This window comes from Betta splendens, chromosome 16 (assembly GCF_900634795.4).
Source record: "Betta splendens chromosome 16, fBetSpl5.4, whole genome shotgun sequence".
NCBI classification, from domain to species: domain Eukaryota; kingdom Metazoa; phylum Chordata; class Actinopteri; order Anabantiformes; family Osphronemidae; genus Betta; species Betta splendens.
In genome coordinates this window covers 8,540,218-8,558,127 of record NC_040896.2, presented here as the reverse complement: position 1 = coordinate 8,558,127, position 17,910 = coordinate 8,540,218, and the positions used below count along the sequence as shown (strand labels likewise).

Here is a 17,910-nt window from a genome sequence, read left to right as displayed (position 1 = left end):
CCGGACCCAGAAACGGAGCAGGCATCTGGAGCCAATCAGAACCTCTCTAAGCCAGCAGCGAAAGGTAGGACTGGGCCAAACGAGCACAGCATATGAGAAGATTTAAAAGAAAGCTGCAGCTCACCGAGAGTCAAGGGAACGTTTGTTATGGGGACTTTCTAGGAAGTTTTGGGCTGTTTCCGTTCATTATGTTGGATTTATGTCAGATGTTGTCTTTTACAGGACCACGTCGCTAAAGGTTAAGCTATGCTGAGCAGCAATTAACGCTTGTTAACTCGTTTCACAGCGACAGCAGGGAAACCCAAAGACCTCTCCGCGTGGTTCAACCTGTTCGCCGACTTGGACCCTCTCTCCAACCCCGACGCCATCGGCAAACCTGACACAGAGCATGAACTTCACACTGCATAGTTCCTCGTCAGCATAGAGACATGGCGACGACTCAGATTAGTACCATTGTTAGTGGGTATCAACACAAAGCTGCCATGAGAAACCCTTTTACTAATCAATAAATGTACTGGTGATAAAATCCTGTGCGGACTTGATTAGGCGTTAACAAGGTCAAGTCACATCTCAATATACTTAAATGCTTCTCATCAAGTGGCTGTAAAACTTAATATAAAAACATTTTAACGAGACAAATACTTTCTCATAATAGGACAGATTCTCTAATCGTGACTTTTTTTTTCTTCTCAACGTGGCAGCAACACATTTCTAAGAGTGTCCCACTAACAACTATCTGCTCTCGTGTCCTTGGAAAACATTCTTATGAAGCCTGCTGGCCATCGTTTAGCATGAATACCTCAGAATGAGTTGGGAACAATAAGCCTTTGACATTAGCTGCCTTGCAAATCTGAAGTCTCTCGTAGCATTTGCGCTTTCTTCACTGTTTTCATTAAGACAAATGCAAATGCGCAAAATAAGTTAAAAAAAATATTGAAAAAAAACAAAGACAACAGTGCAATACTTATGTTTACAAGGACATGCAACGTATCGAATGAAGCTCATATTAACAAATGCACTGATATATATTTTTGTGTCACTAATAATTCTGCGAGCACCAAAGCAGATGCTGAGGGTTTAAACAGCAGAAAGCCGCTCCCTTCGTCATACAGGAGTTTCCTTTGACATTTGTTTCTCATTACTTGAATAGAAATGTGTGACGGTAGAATTAGCAGTTATGAACACTCCACCTGTCATTTATCACTGCATGATGCATGACTTGTTTACGTTTATACGGTAACTGTGTGATTGTACTTTTTTTTTTTTTTATTTAGTAATTGGACATGTTTATAATTCAGGTAAAGGCTTTAACAGGCAAATTTGCTCCTTCATAGTATTTTCTTAACCAAACAAAAAGAATGACATGACAATACAATCTAATGAGTTTACCTACAATGCTGCATCAACTGATCAGAGTAAATGCCTTAATCTAATGTCATCTGTCTGAATATTGTACTCCTTATATGGTATCACTAAATCTGTGGGTGGACTTATTTTGATGTTAAACATTGTAACATTTGTTAATATTTATCAACACTCAAATATAATTAATGTCCCTACAAAGACTACAATTTGTTTATGACCACATGTCATTTATTGGTTTATAAATGTGTTGGCATTACTGGACAACAGCCTCTGGAAAAGATTGCATACCATATCAAACGGATTTTTGTTTCTTTATTGAAAAACATACATACACATACACACACACGCACGCACACACACACAATCTACATAACAGCGTAATACACAGGAAAACGGAATCATCACTGCCAAACATGGCAACCACATCTTAACTGCACTGCAAGATGAGCTGGTGAATCAACTCTGAATTACTATGAAACTGTTGGAGCTCAAAGCAAAACAGCATATTTCAACCTAATGTGTGAGGAATGTGTTGCATATATTGTTCTGTGTGGGTGGTTCTAACATAGTAAAGTTTTGGAATGAAATATTTAGCAGTTTAATCGCCCTTGTCACAATAGCCCTGCTTTAAATCATTGATGCGATAGTGACAACTGGTGCAGGTTACATCAGGGCACATCTGGTTGGATCGTTACTTTAAGCCAAAGTGTGCAACAAAACGTTAGCGTAGCACGCCCACGTTCTGATTGTTCTACTTTACAGATTTGTCTAAAATAAAAATAGAGACCATCGTCCCGCTTCCACATAAGTGCTTAGGCTTGGTTTTAATGATTAGCGCCTGTGTTTAGAAAAAGTACAAAACAGGGTGTGTGTTGCTCAACAGTTTATAAACAAAACAAAATGCACATAAACATTCTGCTTCAGGCACATAAACGGTGCCTTTGTGCCAAAAACACATAACAGGGAAATTTAATTGTTCCCAAATTTGCTTTGGTATATTTTTAACAAAGGGGCAAAAACATAATTGTCAAATTCTTAATTTCTGAAGGTTTAGCTTATGTAGCTAGTTCCATTTATACGAGGGCTCACTGCTGACTAACGCAACAGCGATCTCTGGAATGTGTCGTAGCACCTGAAACTCTAACCATAACAGGTTAATGCAACAATTACCTGTCACTAACTGTGACATCAATCAGCTGATTCAGTCTGTTATAACCTCCCTCATTAGGGAAAAAGTACATGTCTGTGAAAGACTGGTTCTTTTCTGTAAAGGCAACATAGTCCAAGCAAGTAAATTCCACGTGACCTGAGTTACTGATCTGGGTGATGTGGGGCAGTGGACTGGGAAAGGGTCCTGGGTCATATTTGGTGAGAAACAGAATAGTGTTGAGCTTACCAAGGTTTAACAGACGTACTGTAAGACTGCAAATGCAGCTGTAAGCTAGTTGGGTGGAGGCTGCGCTGAAGAGCCTGCTGGTTTCACACAGATAGTGGAAATTTAAAAACAAACAAACGGGCCACGGCCAGTACTCTACTGGGTCAGGCCTCAACAAGTGCAAACACTGTATGAAATGAGCATTCCATCCAGTCAAGAAGCTTATGTATATGCACTTCAGATGCTAGATCGCTGAACACGCAACCGCTAACAGGCTGGTTAGATAACATGCGTTTGTGGTCATAGTTGTCGCTTATGAAAGTTTGTTGTATTAATGTCAACTTGATACAACTGTTGTGCACTATGTAACAATACTCTGAGCATTCATCTGTGTTGGAAAAAAAAGCAAAGCTAAATTGTCGTCATGGTACAGAGGATCGGTTAGTGAAGGGTGAAGGGAAGGTCATTTTCAGACCTTGGGCACTCCCTGCTGGCTAATGTTAGGATTAACAGAGCACATGGATTTTTTTTGTTTCTTTTTTCAGTTTTAGGACCTTGCCACCTGACTAGTTGAAACGTGTAGCTGTAGGTGGACTGTGCATGAATACCTGAGGACTAGCTGGTAAGCAGGACTTGTGCTGAGCTATCTTTTCCCACGTTTGCGTCAGAGCTGTGGTTGTCTGTGCCATTTTCTGTGTTTGTGCCTGCACTTGTGTCGGTGCTCCAGTCACTGGAGGCCTGAAAGGAAGGTAGTGGTGCAGTGGCCAGGTCTGGAGTCACCTGAGGCCCAGGGCTCTCGTTGCCATAGAGACCTGGGTTGGTGGAGGAGCAGGAAGGAGGAGAGTTGGGGGAGAAGAGGGAGGAGCAGAGGAGTTTGACGGGACAGAAGGCAGAGCCCCTGGGAATGAAGTTCACCTTGTTTTTATCCGGGCATGAGAAGAGGGGGAAGCCTTTTGACTTTCCAGACCTAAAGACAACAGGTTAAGTTCAGAATTTTTGCTTGATAATGTCTAATCAACATTTACAAACATCTTGTTTATCCTACACAGCTTTATTTGCCTTCATCTCTTTCTAGCTTTGATGTACAGTTCTGCTCTCTAGCATCCAATACACCATAAAATCTGTACACGTACATCATATCTATGGTTTTTATTTTAATGATCTGAATGCTTAGTAACAGCAACGGTCAATAGCATAGTGTCACTTAAAGACATAGGTCACATTGTATAAAAAGAGCTACTTACACTAACTCCTCGAACACTTTGACCCTCTCACAGCCTTCTGGAGGCTCACGTTTGAACATGTAGCTGTTGTTAGGTTTGGGTGAAGTTGCAAACTTGGGGAGAGGAGAACTGCACACGCCATCTGTAAACAGAGCAAATAAATAACGTTTAACCGAAAAATTATTAGCTACAGTTCAAGAGGAAGAACACAAAGCCATTCATTACATCGGTTCTTCCAATACAGATACAAAACCTGTTTTTTTTTTACCCTGATGCTAAATCAATACGTTAAAGACATTGTGAACAAAATAATCAAAATATTCCAAGTATATGGCTTTTTCTTCATTTACATACATGATGCAACCGTATTACATGAGCTCTGAACAGACATGGCACTATCAGCCAGGAAAGGCACACCTCTGTCGATTTCCTCTGCAGAGCAGGGGCTTCCATCAGGGGAGTGCAGGTGGTCAGAGCTGCCTGGACGGGGTGATGGACTGGAGTCCCCGCTGGAAGGAGCCTGCGTGTCTGTGTCACGTGTTTCGCTGTTGCTGTAACGATGTGGTGGGAAGGGAGGACGACGGCCATCCACCACATCCATGGTCTGCAAGTACAGAGAGTGTAGGTGTAGATGAAAGGCGAGATATTAACATACACATTGTAAAAAAGAAGTACAGCACGGTTTAGAATTCAGAGAGAGTCATAACTCATTCACAAGGTCACATTTACCCTCAAAAATAACCAACGAGTCCTTGAAAAGAACCATACAACCAACACAAGGTCTCAGGACAATGCCCCTCTGGGTTAAAGAGCATCAGATCGGATGTCGTACTTCTACAAATGCTTGTAATGTAAAGTGTTTTCACCAGTTGGTAATAGCCTAAAGTAGACGAGCAGAGTGATGTACAGAGCATTCCACCTTGGCACAGCCAGCGCGTCTGGCAGTGCAGGGGGGGAAAACACCAGGCTGTAAATCTGTAGTGGGCCGTGCATGTGTGAGTATTAACTGGGTGTGAGTTACTATCAAAATGGGGCTTTACAGAGCAACCAAGGTTTACAGCTCCACATCTGAACTGATTTACAGGTCCCTGCAATTTAATTCAATATGAGAATATACATCTTATGCTCAGTGCAGAGGGTTCCTTTATAGACTGAAGCTCTAAAATGACCTGGCTGATGAAAACAGATTTGCAAAACACACAAGTTCACAAAGCTCAATGATGTTGTTGCAAATTTATCAAAAAACGTTATTCAAAAAATTAAGAATAAATGTTGCAAAAAGAGATTAGAGAAACAGGCAGCGTCAGGCACTGATTACCCAAGTTCTGGTGTGAGCACACATACCTGTATTCCTTGCTCCCAATCCTCTCTGATAAACACATTTTCTAGCTCGTGGTTTATGCCCTCCACGCTGCTCGGCACTCGGCAAATGAGGGATTTTGGCACTGGGATTGTCGAGAGGGCTGATGAAGTTCCCTTGTACTGGAAGGACAGGAAAAAAGAAAAGAAAGTATAAAGTTATAACATGTTTCCTGTTTTTGTGACACACTGACACACATTCACAACAGTGCCACATCTGTTACCAAGACCTTGAGTATCATCGATGATCCAGTTTCATGCATAACTAGAATGACCCTAAATGTCTGAAGGAACACAAACAGAGCAGTTGTGATCTTCCACAGAGGACTGTTGTATAGAGCACATCAAATGTTTAGATTAATTTTCCCACAGGGGTTGATGTGTACTGTTGCTGGGCATCTGTTAATGAATGAACTGCAAACAAGGTCAGTACAAGACATGCCCAGACACATTCCCCCTCCGCATGGCTCTCTTCCCCCTGCTCAGCTCTTTAATAAGTCAAATGAAGCGCAACACACAACAAATGTACAATACTTAGCTCATGCTAAATACCTACAGCTTTACAGCAATTAAAATTATCTAAGCTTATTATCGAAGCTAATTAATCAAAAAAGTAAAAACAATTTATTTACCATCTTTACAAACCCTGATGTAGTTCTGTTAGGTGTTTTACATGTGTATTTGTCTTTGCTTGGCTGCTAGGCCACCTTATCATATCACCACTGTCAGGGTAAAGACTTGCATCACCAAGTCAGAGTTAGTTAATGTTTCCACTTAAAACCAGCATGGCAGTGACTCCGTTTTAAAGGCATACTGTTGACAGGAAGAGCTCACCTGAGCTTGGCATGCAGCACTGTGCTGCGCCTGTTGGGGAACCTGCAGCGAGGTCGGCTCCCTGTCCTTGCTCTGTCGGCCGACCTGCTTGCTTCGCTGCAGCTGCAGCCTCAGTTTAGCAATCTGCTGAGAGAAAAGTAACAGCTTCAACACCTTCAAGTCAACCAAGCAAAGTTACCAAGACAATGACTATCAGAAACAAAAAGGCAGAGACGCTCTGGTGTCTGAGAAGGCAGCACACCCATAAATGCACACGTGATCTAGATACTTCAGGGATAATCAGTGTTGTACATCTGATGATGAAACAAGTTAAACCAATGGGTGTTTCTGCATCTGGCCCAGTATCAGCACAAAAACAGGATACTCTTTGTGAGCCTAACCGACAGAGTTGTACTATGCAGACAAAGGTGTGGTCTTCAATGCTGATCTTATAATCCTGGCAACACCGTCAACAAAGAGACTCGTTCTTTTCATAGATATCCTCCCACACATGTAATCGCAGAGGTTAGAGAGCGAGAATGCAGTTTACTACACTCATTGAGTGACCGAGCAGCGGTCGATAATGACAAGTCCAGACTATCTCGATGTAATCTCAGAGGATGGGAAAGAGGCTTTCCTGGCTCTGCTAGACTACTGACTGTACAGGCCTTGGGCCTGAGACTGACCTAGTTGCAGCATATGTCTTCACTAACACTTAAATTTGATTTATGAAACTTAACTCTAACACTTGGATTTGTTGGATGGATGGATCACTCTATGAATCCATTACTAAATACGCTTCATGCATCTCGTGGCTGTAATTATTAAAATGTCATCTCCTTCTGTTGCACCTAAATGGCTACGTATAGTTTAAAATTACACCATGTCCAATTCAAATTGAAATAAAGAAAAAAGTGTGAACTTTTTCAGAGGTTGTCTCTAAAAACGATTATGAGTAACAGAAGACTCCTGGGCATCCAGCTCTGGCACTTAAAGTGCCAAGTGTAATGAAACAAGCATTACCCTGACACAGCAAGGCGTTTATGGAAATGAATACACTTGTACCTGTGTTACAGATTCAAAAGTATTGCAAACGTTTTGCAGAATGCAGCTGTATGAGCAGGAGTTTAGGTAAAACATGTTTGGTAGTTTTATTGTGACTGGAACAAATGTGTCTGGTCAATAACAAAAAAATTAATGGAAAACAGATATTTTATATTTTTAACTACTCTTCTGCTGGTAATAAAATTTCTGTCTATTGTATTAAGGGACATACGTAAATCTTGGGCTCGTACAGTGAGCCAGCTCACTCAGCGTGACATACACAAGATGGCTTCTTCACGCTTGAGAGTGATTCCTGCACTGTGTCTCAAAACCAACAGGCCATAATGAGATTCAAGAGTTAAGAGTGAGAAACAGGGGAGAGAGGGAGGTTAAATTTAGACTGTGGTCTGGAGAGCTGGAGAACTAATAGCTCCATGTGGTCTGCTGGTTGGCCACCAAGTCCAGCACATAGACAGGAGTGGAAACCAACCATAAACAGCATAATATTTAGGTTGACCTCAGATCCTGACAAATAAAACACATTTAAGTAAATGGAATGAACCTCAAAAATGACAAAAACACACTCCTCAATCTGGCTGTGCAAGCGTTTTAGGCTAGTCAGGCGCACTTTAACGTCAAGCAGAATGTTGTTTGATCTCGGTGCTCTAAATCCACTTGTGCTGATTGAAGTCACAGACAGCTCTGATGGGGGTGAAGCAAGGTTAAGTCAGTAGAATCTACCTCTTTAAGATGGTCTGCACTGCCCCAGGAACCTGAGCGCTGGTGAGGACTTCCCTGTTCTCCTTCATCGATCCAGAGGCCTGGAGTCTGAAACACAGCAACATACATGCTGAAACACAACTAGAATTTAATAATATGCTTATCAAATGTATACAGTAACCGCAGACAGCAAACCCTGATGCCCAACACTACATCATGTGGACAGGTTTCTATTGTTTATTGATGAAAAGGTATCTAAATAGAATAAATGACATCATGTGATTTGTTTACACAGCAGGGCGGATCATTGTTTACACAGAATCAGAACTGTTTGTCAAAGATATATTTAAGTCTTGTTGATTATACAGCAGCACAGAGCAATGTCTTACAAAATGCATTTAATTTATGTATTTCAGGTCTTTGTTGTTTACACATATACACTCAGATGTTCAACACACTCGCACACGCATGCACGCACTTCTTCCACGCAAGTGTTTTTCTTGGAAAACAAAAGTCTGAGAGATTAAAAGGTCAAAGAAACAGGCAGTGAAGAAAAATAAAATGAAAATTATATGTCCCTAAAAAACTAAAGAGCTGTTTTGATCTGTCACCATGAAGCCACTCAAAGTACAAAATGTCTGGATAAGTATTTGAGCAAAATGTAGGTGAAAGCAGTAACAAGAGCCATATGCTCCAAAGTAAAGCCGAAAATCTGGAATCAATGAAAGATTTAAACAGTCACAGGACACCATGATGGAGGAGAGAGAGCTACATTCAACAGGGAAAACAAGAGTCATGACAAGTTTGATTGGCTCAATTAGTAGGCCGGGTTCAAATAAATATCTGTGGCACACCACAAAATGCATTTTGTCTACAGGCAACACAGTATCACAATCCTAAAATCCAACCTTTAATAAGAATTGGCATCTTAAGAAATAGCAAGACAGAAATCACAGATGTAGTAAACTACATTAGACAGGTTTTAGTCACTGGAATGCACTAATAGCAGGTGTTTGAATTTTCACCTTTAATAGTGAAACAAATGATCTATTTAGCCAAAATGCATATTATATGTACTGTATTATACACAGCACATTAGAGACTGTTAAAGAGAAACCGACATACAAAACATTTCCTGCATAAGACAAGTCACATCTTTAGACCTCTACTACATAAAAAAAGGGAAACCGTTAATTTATGTAAACATATGCAAAAACACAGACACAGATCGGGGTGTTTCACTGGGTCGTTTGAAACCACACACTTCCTCTTGATTACACATATCAACTACGCCTCTTCTTTGGATGAGAACAGTAGTAGAAAACATCTTAAATGTTAATGTCTTCTCTGCCTTATGTTTGACCCCACAATGAACAAAAAGAATAATCTCTCCCTAATGCACAAGCCCTGCCCTGTGACATGGAATATCACACTGTGAATAATGAGGAACAACCTTGAAGCGCTTCGCACAGGCTTACTGGCCCTGCTCTCCCCAGAAAAGGACAGCAAATTAAATGGGGGCTTGTGCTCTCATAAAAGGGGCCACTGTGCTTGGCAGATGTGTAGCTAGCCTTTAGCATTAACATTTTGTGCATGGCCCATGGATGAGGGGCTTGGTGCTGCCTGATCCATTCATGCAGAACGCAGATCACTGATTGCTGTAAAAGGCCAAACAGGCATGTGGAGCGGACTAAGCCGTTGAAACTAAGTTCTCACAGATGTTCTGTGACGTCAAGTGGGCACAGGGCTCACAACCAGCATGTCAATAAAAGTTGGAATAACCGTTAATATTCCCAGTCTGTGATCTAAAGAAAGACAAGAAAGTTAAAAATACAGCAGAGAATCTATCGTTATTGACTTGTTTCCCCACAAATACAGCTTTGTTTCCAGGACCCAACACCTTTATTTAGCTCAGAGGCACTTTTATCGTTCCAGCGCTTGATGTCCGGTGCTTTATAGACTCGGGTGCCAGGTGTTGACTGATAATGTACTGTTGCACAGATAAAACCTTGTTACTGCAGCCTGCAGCTTGCTTCCCATTATGAAGCCCACCCAAAGGGTTACATGCAGGCAACATCCTCAAGAATCCAGCCATGTTCCAAAGCAGGAAATAATGACTGGGCTCCAATAGTATTTCAGTGGAATTTGTGCTGGTTTGTTTAGCTCACAAGTCGAGACATGTGAGCACAGTGCCACTGCTATCATTTGGTGAGGTTTAAAGATGAGGACACGTGTTCCGATTTGGTGGGCTGCTTTGTGTGTGCATGTCTGAAACTTGCCAAGAATTCAAAACATATAAATACATAAATACCTTAGAGAACACTCGTGTTTTGTTGCTGCATAAATTTAGATAAACTGATAAAGCTACTCATGTGCATGCTGTGGCTTATGTGGTATGTACAGTAATAGACTAAAGAAGTGCACCTTGAATAGCTACTGTAAACACTGGCTGCCTGGCAACGTCACAGCTTCAATAGACATTATTCATTATTTGTCTGGTGTCTGGTGAGGCAAGTCTTAGTCTGATATACTCGTATTCCAGCCCAGCATTGAAACGGTTAAGCAGCAGCAGCAGCAGCATAAAAAAAAACAGACTAGTTTGTTTTTACTTTCCCTCATGTTTCTAGATATGTACACAAATGCAGACTACTGATTAGCCATTTCCTCTTGCGCAGGCAAGAACACTCATGTATGTCAGCGGTCAGCTTGCTGCTGGCTGTAGTCTTTGTGCCATGTTCCAGTGCAACGCTACACACGAGGCGTCGCACAGTGTTTGATCAGCCTGCGTTTGTCGGTTCTGGTTCTTTGAGGTTGGTTTAGTGTCGAGGCCCTAATCTTCATATACACATTCCCTGTGTTCTGTAACCACAGGGCCCAGGGCATGCAGACCTATCCCAGAACACTGATTAGCATATGTATGGACCCTCTGCTGCCCAACTCCCACACAAAAGGCAGGCAGGCTGTGCAGCCACGAGAGCCAGGTGGTAAGCAGTGGGACTTCGCTTCGCCTCAACCACAGCCTGAGGGACAGGTGCAAACAACTTCACCTCCATGCAGGGCTACATTACAGCTCAAAGGAGAGGCTGTCTTGAACTTGTGCAATGCACAACAAAAGAGGCCAGGGATCCTTTGTCTGCAGCTTTCTGCTGCTGTTGTCTCACAAAGAGCGCTGGGCCCAGGCAGAGCTTGTTAACAGGAAGTGGTCTCTGGCTATCCCTGGGGGAGTTTGCGCATTTAATTGCTCAAGGACTGTCAAACGTGTCACACTCTCCCACATCATTACAACACTCAAATGTTTTCTAAAAATTTCCACAGCACTGATAGACTCTTTACTCTCTTTACTGGATTCTGATTTCGGTCAGTCCGCCTTCAATTAGCCCTTTGCCAATAGTGGCAGGGAAAAATGTTTGACGCCAAGTCAGGAAATTAAAAAAAAATAAAAAATAAAAAATAAAAAGTTTACAAAGATAGTAGTGAACTGGTGCTCAGACGTTTTTGTGCATTAGCGGTTCAGTGCCTTTTAAAGAAGAATGCAGATTTTCCATGGTTGTCCTGTTTTCCAGAGCTGTACAGCAACTAATTAGAGGTGTTTAACCTGTATACAGACACTTGAGGAACTCTTGAGAACCCCTCTCCACTTCCTCATCCTACACACAAAGAAATGCCAGGGGAATGAGGGGTTAAAAAGATGAAGCCTATGTAAATGAAGCATGGCAGTCTTCATTCAGACACATGAAAGGCCTCTGTTAGCAAAGAGAGAGCAGTCATTGTCATCATCATACATATTCAAAATTCTTTCATAACAAACCCCTTCAAAAAGCTCCTTCCCCAGAAATTATACGCTTAGGGGAGAACTGCATTAAATCATCAATCACAGACCAAACTCGGTCTGGTTGTGTGTGGGCTGCCATCTAGGATTAGAATACACAGGCTGTATAACCTGTAAATATATTAAAATGCATTACTGTGAGGACATTTAAGGGAAAAAACGAGTCTTAGGCAAGTCACACCAAGGTTTAACAATGTTTTAGGTCATCATTTGTTTATGTGTCAGCCTCACTGGCAACTATAACAAAAGCTAACAATTATTTTAAAAAATTCAGAATATGGGGCAGTCTACAGTGAAATGATTGTGCTGGAGAGCTTTATTCTATGAGTGCACTCACATATCCACTCCTAGATACGACATGCTCGACCATGTGACTCCTTTTTTCCTAAATTCCTTCTTTTTCCAGTATTGCGACATGATTTTGTTTGTGATAATGTGATGCTCAATCACATGGACCTTGATACATCTTGCAAGCATTTAGCTCTCTGACAGTTGACAGCGTTGAAAGAGAGAGAGGAAACACACCCAGAGAGGAGGATATGACACATAGAAGTACAAGGCAGGAATTGAACTATTGACACTTCACTTCTTGTACTTTGTTAAGAAGCCAAAAGTTTCACTTTTCTGTACGAGTATGTTATAACGTTACCAATATCTATATAGTAATCTTTTCTAGATAAGTAGATAAGTAGAGCCTACTTCCATGACAGTATTTTCCAAATGCAGTCTACCTGTGTGGCTTTGTCTTTCATGCATGAAGGATAGGGTCCATGCGAGTCCCGAGGCCACTGGCCAGTGAGGTATGGCCCTGTGATAGCATCCAGGGAAGACGTTCGGCGGATGGCACTGGAACTCCGAGCCTGCAACTTGGTCCTTTCTGCTGTGTATTAAGAAAAATAAACAGGATAAGGCAAATGCACGCAGACACACGGAACAATATTTCCAAACACCCGAAGACAACTCTGACATTGAACGTGCCAACTTTCCTCACTGTGTCAATAAGATTAAGTATATTACACAGTACTAAAATGTCACCGGGTAATAAATCTCATGTGCAGCCAAGGACTGAGGGCCACATTTTGAGACACTCAGCAAACTCTCAGGGTTTTTGCTGCTAACAGTAAAACTACCTCATATTTGAAGGTCTGTAATAGAAGCACCGAAAGGTGTGAAAGTACTGTACATCTTCACATGACATAAACTGAAGCATATTGCAGTGAGTTACACTCCACAGTTAATGAGGTCCCCAACTAAACAAGCTCACACTCCTTTACTTATGTTTGTGCCGTTACATAGATCCTAGTTTGGACAAGAAAGCCTATTTTTCTGTTCACATGAGGAGAAAAATCAGGCTGAGACCTGAGGCCTGAAGAAAATGTAAATGACTGAGCAGGAGTATCTGATGTTATGCGAGGAGCCTGCTGTATCCAGAGTAGTTAAGCACACACCACCCACATAAGAACTCATAAACAACCACGCCACAATACACATCAATACTGCCTGCATCCACTCAACATTCCTGCAGTAACACACATTAAAAAAAAAGCTAAAAACGAGCAAATACAAAAGACAATGGTTTGAGAGCAACAGGGGGTTGCAGTAAGAAATGGTTTTAATTTATTAGTCTTAGTTGCATTTTGTGGGATTAATAACAGTAAGAGTAGGAAAGGAAACGGGGCCATTTGGTCAGATTATGCTCAGGCCTTTCCAACATGAACATAAACTAACACAGACTGAATTTATCAACTCCACGGCCGTTCATAGTTGTTCTTTGTTCATAGAATACACAGGCCTACCCACCCCAAAGGTATTGCCTAAGTAAGCTTACTGGGCTACAGTAAAATTCCCTGAAGCACTGTAGACAAAAGGAAGCAGGCTAAATTTCTATCAATATTGATACAGGGCAAGCCAGTGTTCTCAGAATCAGGATTGTGGTTATTTTCCATCGTCTTGTCACTTGCTAGAAAAGAAATATCTCTTGATGAGAAAAATAAATTGTCAAAAAAAAACAAAAAAAAAATCAAACAAGACATTAGACTAGTACATTGCTGATTTCAGAGTAAAGTGAGTGTCGGTGATATTAAAAATAGATAATTTTCAGGTTTGAATTTAACAAGAACTTTCCTTCACTGAGCATTTGGCAAGCTGCAGAAAGACTCCACATTTCCTGGGATAAAGGGGAGGTTTATTAACTGTAGGTCAGAAGTGAATGTGAACACAAACATGTGGCCCAAATCAGCAAACCATAGCAGAACCGTTTCTCACAACAACTTTCACAAACCTGACACTCTTACTTATTGTAAAGAAGAAGAATCACACAATGTAGCTTCATCTAATGATCAGAGTATGCACTTTCAATGATCGGTTAAATCAAACTTAAGTTAACTGAATGTTATTGTAATTGCTAAAATTACATAGTTAAACATAGCTCCACAGAACACCACCAGAGATCCTTTCTAACAGTGGCCATCAACCTGTAAAATTCCTCTCTGTAAAAGGGTTGATCTTCATCTGCGCAATAAAATGTACAATAAAACTTTAACTAGTAATTAGATGTGAGTGTGTGTAGATGTGTTAGCATTCTTATTTTTAATCTCACTACTTTATTGTGTGTGCCTCCATCTGTGACTGCAAAATAATTTCCCTCTAGTATTAATAAAGTTTTTTTTTCTTGAATCAGTATTTTTCATATAGTTAAAGAATGACCTAAAGTTAAAAGGCAGGCAAATATTTTAGGAAGCAATTTCTTTCATAAAGTTTGATGACATTAATCTTGGACATTGTTTTAAAGCCAGCATGTGTCCCCCAGCTGGTCAGGAAATGGCTTGTTAGCATTATTAGCATCTCCTAATGACTCCAGTGGCTAGCTCCTCAAACAAACTAGATTAAGCTGGTGCATCTAAATGGATGTACATAACATCCCAATAGTGCTAATAATCCATCTTTCAAAAATGGGGAATGAGGAATGAGCTTACTTGGCAAAACTGAGGTTCAACTCACAAATGTGAAAAATGATAAAATGCAGAAAACACATTGCAATCAATGCAACATTTGGCCCTAGTTTGCAGTTTGAATGGGCGACAATGAAGCATGGCTGTTTCAGCACAGCTGGCACTTCGACAGAGAGCAGGACTTTCATTGTTCAGTCACTGTGGTAAGTGAATGATGTCATTGTGGTGATCCTAAAAGGTCATAATGTGGATATACAGTAATACTTAATACATACTAATACATACTAATACATACTGTCCATCATGAGGCCAAAAATTCGTTGCATATTCACACTGTCTAGCACAATTTTTTATGGTGCTGTACAGCACTTTGGACCCAACTGCCCACCAAATGACATGCTTTCCGTCTGAGAGTAGGATCAAAGTACTACAATAAATGAGAAATTACAAAGTGCAAATCCCACTGCTTTAGTGATATCAAGGTGGGCTGCTGTGATCAAAGAGGAAGATTGCTAAACTATGCACATATTGTTTTACTTCCTGCAAGATGCATGACAATTATCATGTTTTGACTGCTTGCAGCCACCGAACCCCTCATAGATATGATCATAGCCGTCACTGGAGGCCTCCCATTCATGTTTCCACTGAGAGGTCAAACCACGAAGTCAAACCTCCATCATGACCACAGACGAGGCATGCTGGCCTGGGCTAGAGGTCATATCATTCAGGGGATGAGGTATGCATGGCATGCCACTGGGGATGGAAATCGACACCGACTGCTAGCCAGACGGGTGAAATCTCTTATGCCTGGTAAGCCCGTTGCAGAGGAAGCTGTGTTCGCTGCCTTGGATGGGCACTGGTCAAGGTTGGATGTCAGTCCAAGGACTGAGGAATGTGATGAACATGAATCCAGAAATGACCCAACAAAACAACAGAATAGCACTGAAACAAGAGGGCTATAATTTTTGTTAAAGTTAAGAGCTATTCGGATATTAACATAACTAATTGAAGTAGATTCAGCTGTGCACTGTAGCTTGTGGCTGCTACAGTATGTTGCACGTGGCAAACTGTGACGTAATCTCATTTAATACCGACCCCTATGGTAGGCTTTTTATTTTGCAGATTACTACCATTGAAGTTATTAATATTAGAATACACCTCTTTTTGTCAATGTATTTCAAAAAACAGTGTCCAAAGTGTAGAGTACTGAAAAAAGTTAATTAGAGAATGCCTGGATCCCTTCTCAGTTTATGTCCATATCATTTCCAAGGAGCAGCTGACAACAAAAAAGGGTCCTGCACTTAGTCATGACGTCCACGTGAAGGAAGCATGGTGGGGCTCAGCTCATGTACGAAGTAATCTCAGCACATCTGTGGTGCACATATGGAGAGAAGTCAAAACACCTGATCCTTCCCTTAGCACAGTTTCTACTGGGACTGACGTGGCCGTCTACAGCTGAAAGCAGTTCTTTCTGCCAGTAGTCTCCTCCCTCTCCCTCCAGTCAAAAGTCTATTGAAAATAAGAAAGCCACCAGGGAACTCCATTCTCTTTATGAGGGTGTACTTGTGTAAGTGGATGACAGGCTAAATAGTTAATGCAGCAAGTGCATCAACCCGGTGCCAAACAATTACCAAGCTTTTCAGGACGTTCCCACTGAAACAAATAGGTTCTCTCGTATTTTTACACATATAAAATACGATAGTGCTGTTCTTGTAGTACATCTGCTACCAGGCAGTGCAACACACGTTGCCATGACGTTATCAGCAGACAACACGTGGCCGTTTCTCGATCTACGTATGCCAAAAAGTGGTGAAAATGCGTTACCTCTGTATACTGGAGAGTCTGGGGGGCACGAGAACTCCTTGTTTTCGGGGGACAGTCTTTGCTTAGCATTTGAACTTCCTGACGGTAGTGTCGGGCTGGAAGGAGGGCTGGAGCCTCGGCTGCTCGTGGCCCCTCCGTGCGCGGTCTGCGGCCGCGTCGGGCTGCTCTGTCCCGCACGCAGCAGCTGGTAGGGCACCGTGGCACGGATGGGGTGCAGACGGCAGCTGCTGCCGCCGAACGAGCCGGGGGAACCAGCATTGTTGCGTCTCACCCTCGGCTGCTGAAGCGAGTTGCTGGGGGTTGACATCCTCCGAAGCTGGCTGTAATCCCTACTGCAGTAAGAACAACGTAGTGCCAAAGCTGCTGCTTAACTTGAAGAAGTGGAGGTGGCGGCGGTGGTGGGGGGGGGCGGTAAGATAAACATTAACGTTAGCCTGTTAGCACAAAAACGTTAGCTTCCCTTTTAAACATATCTAATCATACACTCGAAGGAAAAATCCCCAATACGTATGTTATGGTAGACTTACCTGTAAGACACTAACACATGCCGACGTAAACTGTGACAACTACACTTACAACTTTAAAAGTTGTTTTCGACACTTTTCTGATGTTTAATTCGTGTTTCCCAGCTCTAGCTGTGTCTTCCCCATCACGTCCACTCTAAATGACAGTTGTTTCGAGCAGACTACTGGCTGATGCCTGGGGGCGGGCTACGCTGCTCATTTTGTGACTTCTCATTGGACAGAGTTTACAGTGTAATCGCTGATAGGTGCGATGTTGCCTATTGACTGTACTTTCGTCCAATCACTTCCACGTGTGATATTAGTATCTTTTGACTTTTTGTGAAAATTAAAACGTATGAATACGTTACAGGCGAAATATTGCCATAATTATTTTGCTTTATTTAACTAATAGATTATAAATTTACAATTGAAAGAGCCGATAACATTCAATAGCATTTGTTCCGAAGGTGTTGATTGTTCTTTGGCCTTTTTCAGTAGATTTATATAGATTTAACATCTATAGCCACATTTCTGTAGAGGACACATCTTTGTGTTTCATAATATGGCTTAATTTTTCTGAACAAATCATTCATAAATGCTACAAGCAATCAACTAAACATAGTAGCTCTGAACTACAATAGTTCAACTCTAGTTCATATGTTCAAATAATTATATTATTGTTGAGTATTGGACTGCGTGACAAAGTAATTTGGTTGTTATAATCAATTTCATCCACCATTTAAATGTAATACCAGTGAAAGGAAAATTAGCCTCTGGTACCAAGCATATTTACCTTTCACATTACTGTCGTCTTTTGATCAGTGTTTTCATGCACATATTCGGTATTGTGGTTAGGGTCACTAAGAGCAAAACAAAACCCTAATGAAATTATTTTGCTTAAATA

General features: G+C 41.4%; 2 protein-coding genes across 5 annotated transcripts in view; one reads left to right on the top strand and one right to left on the bottom strand.

Annotated features, from left to right (window-relative positions):
* The window catches only part of ica1 (islet cell autoantigen 1), a 6,990-nt gene extending 5,328 nt beyond the window's left edge, over positions 1-1,662 (top strand). The window contains exons 12-13 of the mRNA XM_029129617.3: positions 1-64; positions 287-1,662. The exon at positions 1-64 is cut by the window's left edge and continues 23 nt beyond it. Of these exons, the coding sequence (XP_028985450.1) occupies positions 1-64; positions 287-408 (186 nt within the window). The 3' untranslated portion in view covers positions 409-1,662. The remainder of the gene's footprint in view (positions 65-286) is intronic.
* LOC114843247 (glucocorticoid-induced transcript 1 protein) lies at positions 1,658-17,183 on the bottom strand. 4 transcript variants are annotated; one of them, XM_029129612.2, is made up of 9 exons: positions 17,031-17,183; positions 16,504-16,874; positions 12,460-12,608; positions 7,921-8,007; positions 6,157-6,282; positions 5,308-5,445; positions 4,381-4,567; positions 3,985-4,105; positions 1,658-3,707 (listed from the first exon to the last, which is right to left on the bottom strand). In XM_029129612.2, the coding sequence occupies exons 2-9, from the start codon at positions 16,808-16,810 to the stop codon at positions 3,356-3,358; spliced, it is 1,467 nt and encodes a 488-aa protein (XP_028985445.1). In that variant the 5' UTR covers positions 16,811-16,874; positions 17,031-17,183; the 3' UTR covers positions 1,658-3,355. The 4 variants fall into 4 exon arrangements, with proteins under 4 accessions (XP_028985445.1, XP_028985448.1, XP_028985449.1 ...); XM_029129615.2 differs by having other exon boundaries at positions 6,157-6,279; XM_029129616.2 differs by having other exon boundaries at positions 12,460-12,605.
* Positions 17,184-17,910: the final 727 nt, after the last annotated feature.